Raw genomic sequence first — 6,527 nt, 5'->3', positions numbered from 1 at the left:
ACACACACACACACACACACACACACACACACACACACACACACACTAGCACCCAGACCCGTACACGCTCCTCTCTGACCCCCAGTCCGCACAGGCCAGCTCTGAATCGGCCACCACCAGCATGGATATTGCAGCAAGTCTGCAGGCTCCCGCTCGCCTCGGGACCTAGCCTGGACTACAGCACCGCGGGTAGAAACGCATCACCGGACTTGTCAATAAACCGGATTCTGTGTAGACCCACAGCGCTAGTGACCCCATCGAGCATCCCGGACCCAGCGGCGGCAGGAGGGGGCGCGCGGGGTCGCCACAGGCTCCCCCTACCTTGCAATGAGAAGAGGGACAGGAAGAACCCCAGCACCCAGACGCTGTGCAGCCAGTAGGTCCTCATGTCGCCAAGCGCTCCAACCTTCTCTCCGCACTCCTGCTCTCTCTAGTAAAACGCGCTGCTCGCTTCCCTTGGTTTCCCTCAGGGCTCTCCCAGCTCCAGCGACGCGGACTGAGCAGTCTCTGGCGAATCCCAGCACAGCCTCGCTCTCTTCTCTGAGAGCGCGAGCCCGCGTCCTGAAGGATGCTCGCAGTCCGAGCCTGGTGTTAGCACAGAGAGCCCTCTTTTTCCTCGAGCTCTCCCGCTCTCTTCTTTCCTACCCTCCTCTCCCTTACTCCCCTGCAGCTCCAACTAAATGAGACTGTACTTAAACAAGCAAGCGCCTTATAGGACCCGGAGCCCAGCCGAAAGGGCCCCGCTACTGCCATCTAGTGCGCACATCCTGGCAGCGCCGCGGCCTTGGGTTTGCTTCTGTAGGAGAGGTCGGTCCAAATGCAGCCAAAGTCCCCTTTCATCTCAGCAAACACAGGTGAAAAGCCCTTGTCTTCTTAAGACCTTGACTTGACCTTGTCGCCTCATACATTTGACTTTCCCCTTCGCAGGAGAAAAATCTTGGAACTCACTGTTCATGCATCCTCTTATCCCGTGGTTCCCTTTCTCTCTGGCCTCTCCCTTCTTAGCCAAGGATTGCTTGAAAGCCTCCTCCAAATGTCACAGTGACCTCCACCTTGAGATTCCAGTGGCCATCTGAAGCCTCATCCTATTCGATGTCGTGCTACATTACACAGCATTTCCAATCCTCCGTACATGATTTTGAAATACTAGGTCAAAACAGTTCTGCTGTGGCTGACCTTATCTATCATAGCTCAGAGATCCCTTTCTTGATTTCTCTTGTTTACATCATCTGTCTTCTTGCTTTAACCCCTCTAATTTGAAGTTATTTAGAGAGAAAACTCCAACATGAAAAAACCTACCCAACTCACCTTCTTCTAAACACTCAGTGAAATATTCCCAGCAGGGTACCAAACGTCTCCGACTCAATGAATGACTCAGAGACACATGCTAGTGAGAGCAGAGGCCAAACAGAACTCCTCTAAGTCACAAGGATGCGGCAAAGGTGAATTTTCCATCTGTTACTGGGGCTCTCACTGGCTGGAAGCCCTAACATAACCATTTCATTTTATTCAGGGATGAAATTTAATATTTGAAGTATGTGATCATGGTGTCTGTGGTTCCTTTCACTTCTGCAGGTAACGTCTCTGCCCTCCTTCCGACCTTGACATTAGTAGCACATTGTACCATTTGATTCTCTGCTGTGGAAGTCTCTCATGGGCACAGGATAATCAGTACCAACCCTTGAATAGTTCTGAAGACTGTAGATCGCCTTCAGTCACTGACTGTGGGGAAGCAAAACTGCCCCTTTTGAGAATCTCTGCTCTATACCCATGGCTGTGTTCTTTGGGAACTACTCCCCATCTTGGTTAGGGTGTTTACTGCTGCCATGAAGCACCATGACCAAATGTATTCTTGAGGAGGAAAGCTTCCAGTCCATCATCCAGGAAGTCAGAGCAGGAATTCAAGGCAGGAAGCAGAAACAGGCACGTAGGACTTGGAGGTTTGTTGGCATTTACTGTGCTTCCCAAGATCTACCTGCGATTTTTTTTTTCTTTAGCACCTAAGACCACTTGAGCCGAGGCAACTCACAGTGAGCTGGGCCCTCTCACATCAACTATCAATTAAGAAAATGACCTATACCCTTGCTCACAGGCTGATCTTAGGAGGGCATTTTCTCCATTGAGGTCCCCTCCTTGAAAATGCCTCTAGCTTGTGTAAAGTCGACATAAAACTAGTCAGAACAGATGAAGCTTTTCAAGTGGACACTCAAACACATCACTATTCAACAACAGCCTTTCCTTTCCTCGCTTAACCCCAAGATCTTGTGTTAACGTCAATACCACAATGCAAAGTTTCACAGATTTAAAAGTTCTGCAGTGTTTAAAACAAAAAACAAAAAAAAACAAAAAAACTCAAGCACCTGAAAAGTTCCATCTCGAAAATATACAGAGACTCTTTCAAAGTCATAGTCTCTCTAAAGTAGTCACAGTCTCTCTGAAATATTAGAATTTTCTCTAAAATATCCAGTGTTTTCAAAAGTTCAAAACATTTCTAAATTTCCAAAGTTCTTAACTGGAGGTTCCTGAAAAATAATATACTGTTTTGAAAACATAGTTAAATTTTTCTCACTTTTCTTCTAAGTTAAAATAAAATGTAATAGAGTTATATCACTTTCCACCTTCCCCTTCCTCCCTTCCTTAATTCTCAGACTCCTCCCCATTGTGTTTTCCCCTAATCTGATAGCTTCTTCACCTTGAAAGGCAAGAATCAGAACATAGTCCCAGTCGGATCAAAACAAAACAAACCCAGCAGTGTAAGTTCAGTGTCACACCTCTGTTGCGCAGGAACTTCTAGGCTTCAAAACAAATGTCATCACACACAGAGTGTGTCCCATAGTCTCAGGCTGGCTCCACTTCCTATCTGCTGCCACCTTAGTGGCCATCTCATGCTACCAGCATCTCCAAGACTCTGGTATCTGCTGTGCAACCGAGTTGCATCTCCAGTAGCTTTTCCTGAGTTTTCATCAAGAATTCTGACCCAGCCACAATAGTGACACATGCCTCAACTTCTCTCCACGACCCCCTTTAATCTTGCTGCTTCAATCAACTGCAACTGAAGCTGCATCTTCACTTATGGCCTCCCCTGCTCTCCCACAGTGCTGAGCCTCAGCTGTTCTTTAGGACTCCATTCATGCCTTCAGACAAGTACTGTGATGGTGACTGTTATACATTTCCAAATTTGGTAGCCAGCACATTGCACAGTCATTGTCCCCTCTGGACCAAAACTTCTGTGTGCTGACCTTGAGGAGGCACTTCCAAGACAGTTTAACCTCAGGGAATCTGATCTCTTAGTCACTGCTAATATCTCAGTGTCAGCTAGCCAACATCAGTTATCCCAGTAAAGGTTTCCATTAGTGGGTCTGCTGCTTTCTTCATCACAGAAAACTCGTCATCCCCAGATTACCAGAAATGTATTCTTAACGTTCCAAATGTTGAATATTCCCAATAGTCTTGGCTTCTCCCTGAAACTCTACATGCCAGGTCCCCATTGTCTGCACTGCTATCAATACTCTTATCTTCCAAGCAAGAGAATAATTGCTTATAAGCATAGATCAGAAAAAAAGTTTACACAGGCATATTGCAATTGTTCAGGCATCCTTATGAAACGTTTTCTTAAGTGTAATATATGCCTAGAAACTTTTTTCATAAATATTATTTCCTAGGGGCAAGGATGTGTCATATCATCTTTCTTCTCATGTCTTTTATTTTATTTTGGGGACACTGTTTGAAGCAGAGGAAACTGTTTTTCAAATTGACCAGATAAAGCTACACATTGAAATCTCATAAACAGACTCCATTGAGGCTACATGCCTGGAGGCTTTGATTTGGGTGAGGATGGGCTACAAACAACTCTGATACATTAACAGAGCTCAATAACTTGGAACCTGGGAGAAGAGGGAGAGAGGGAGAGAGAGAGAGAGAGAGAGAGAGAGAGAGAGAGAGAGAGAGCATCCCTTAGACTTTTCTGATTGTGACCCTTTGCCTGAATTTTGTAAATTTTATTTCATATAACAATAGGAATGGTGTACTTAATATCATGGTGGAAGATACACCTATTTATGGCTATATTGTATAGTTAGGTAGAAATTGATTTGTTCCCTATTATAAGTACAAAACCTTCTATATCTCCACCCACAGCTACATTGTGCATAATCAGTACAGTTACAATCATAACTATTTTGGTTATAAAGCTACCTATGACATAAAAAATAAATCATAGACATAGAACCCCTTCATAACATTTTACCCAGAGGCATTTTATTCTCTTTCCTACAGCTGTCTTCCAATCCAGCTGAATCTCAAGGTTTATAAAGCCTGTCAACTTCCATTGCTAATGTGCAGTGATGGGATTGCAATTTGCTCTGGGAAGCATTTTTACACCACAGTTAAGTCATTTACACTCTAACAAATGATGTTCTGTTGGGTTCAGGAATTCCTAGACATCTGCCCACTCCTCCCACTCACTTTAGATGGATTCTCTTCTAAGTTGCAGATGCTAAGAGGAATAGAAAGGGGAGACAACATTCATTCTAAGTACAATTAGATTCACATCTGTAAAAGTACCCTTTGACCAGAGACCCCTTAAAATTCTATGCTCAATCACTGAGCCATAAAATAAAGATGATTCTTTTAAGTGAATGGCTTGTCTGTTTTCACCTTTTCTGGCCTTAGTCCTTTAGGTAGGTAACTATCTGCTGTAGTTACTTCCTGAATGCATCATAACCTGGGTGCCTTACATTGAGCAAGAGAAGGTGACATACACAATATCCACCATATTAGACTTTGTGATCTGGTCTGTGACTTTCTTTTGACTCTTCCAATGGCAGTTAGAATATTTACAAAAATTTTAGGAAAGGCTCTATAGTTTATGTAGAATCAAAAATGATGAACATGAATGCAGATTTTCATGTTGTTTTGAATTGAAACTGGTCTAACTCTGGAGCAAAAATCCTTAACATGAGTAACAGTGTTCATTTAATATTGACACATGTGGTTAGAAAGTGGCTTCACATGCAGGATCTCAGTACAGCAATGGAGAGAATTTTAGTAACTTGGAATTCACCTTCTTGCTTTACTTATTTTACTCTTGAACTTTACAGCCAAAAAAAATTAAATAAGGAGATGCTGAAAGTCCATGTTTCAAGAAAATAAGAGGAACTTCAAGAACAAAGCTTTTATGCTTGGTGGGACTTTAGGTGATGTAGGAATTTGTAGGAGGAACAAACATCTGTAAATCCAGATAGATATGTCACCCTTCTCTGACACCTAGTTCTTTCTAGATCTCCCTGAGAACATTAGTAGGACCAATTGGAACAATATGTACATAGATAGTTCTGACCCTCATGAAGTAGTCTGTGAATGTTGGAACACACAGACTTGAAATTTCACCATCTTATCCTTGTCTTCCTCTAATCTCATTCCCTATCTTCTTGTCTTACAAGGGAGACCAAGACTTCCTAAATACAAGCACTGGGTCTAATGTCACACAGCTCAGTAAAAATGCAAAGCTAAACTCTTCTGATAATGACTGGAGGGCTACGCTTTACTTCACTGCTTTATTTTACATGTTATAATTTTGAACCATTTACATAGAGAATAAAAACCACTACCATTTAGAAATGTAGAATGTCTTGTTAACTTTAATGCAATGTGTGGTCATTTAAGGTGAGACACTGGACCCAGCCCAGTGAAGAATTTCACTGAAAGCAGATTTTTTGACAGGTGTCAGAAATAAAGAGACATAATAATTCCCCCTTTGATCCAAAATAACTTCTTTTCCCTTAAAATATCTCTATTTGCAACTGAAAAGAAAGCAAGCTCTTCTGGCTGAAGAAATTGCTTTTGCCATTAGGATGCAAATGACCAAGCAAATTTGTTACCCAATAAATCTTTTTGGGCATTATATAGACATAGTCTTTGAATTTGTAAAGCCTACACTTTAAAAACAAATAATATAAAAAAAAGAAGCTATAAATTCCACATCTATATGACATTTTTGTCTGGAACGCCTGTGAAGGCCAAACACCCTTTTAAGAAGAAGAAATTACACTACCTAAAAGCAATTAGAAAGACTTCTTGACTGTTCCAGTTAAATTGTACTTTTTTGGTAATTAATGGAGTACCTTAGCTAGAATTGAGATTTATGAAAATCCCATTTTTTTATCCCCACAGATGATGGCAATTCTTGCCCAAGATGAGAGCATAAAAACAACTTACTATTGGTTTGCCTACCTGAATTAGGGAGCAAGACACTATTGCAAAAATATCATGTCTCCATTTCAAGGCATAGAGAAACCTGTCATGATCAAATATATGGAATAAATAAATGTTGGTGCACAGCCACGAATAAAATCTTTATATGACCCCCTCAAAGGCCTGGAAAACATAACAGAAGAAGGGATGGGTTAAAACAGGAGAAAAATAGGGAAATCAGAGTACAACACTGGACTCTTGTGCTCCTGATTCACATCAATCTTGGTTATACATACAAGATTGGAGATATCAACATTTAATGAAAGATAGAGGGT

At 41.9% G+C, this 6,527-nt stretch overlaps 1 protein-coding gene across 2 annotated transcripts in view; it reads right to left on the bottom strand.

Annotated features, from left to right (window-relative positions):
* The window catches only part of Lsamp (limbic system associated membrane protein), a 2,132,018-nt gene extending 2,131,316 nt beyond the window's left edge, over positions 1-702 (bottom strand). The window contains exon 1 of one of the 2 annotated variants that reach the window (XM_031363885.1): positions 322-702. In XM_031363885.1, coding sequence (XP_031219745.1) covers positions 322-388 — 67 coding nt within the window. In that variant the 5' untranslated portion in view covers positions 389-702. The remainder of the gene's footprint in view (positions 1-321) is intronic. The other variant, XM_031363887.1, reaches the window with a different exon arrangement.
* Between the last annotated feature and the right edge of the window lie 5,825 nt (positions 703-6,527).

Source organism: Mastomys coucha, unplaced genomic scaffold (genome assembly GCF_008632895.1).
Source record: "Mastomys coucha isolate ucsf_1 unplaced genomic scaffold, UCSF_Mcou_1 pScaffold12, whole genome shotgun sequence".
NCBI classification, from domain to species: domain Eukaryota; kingdom Metazoa; phylum Chordata; class Mammalia; order Rodentia; family Muridae; genus Mastomys; species Mastomys coucha.
The sequence above is the reverse complement of the archived record's forward strand: the minus strand, read 5'-3'. Positions and strand labels throughout refer to the sequence as shown.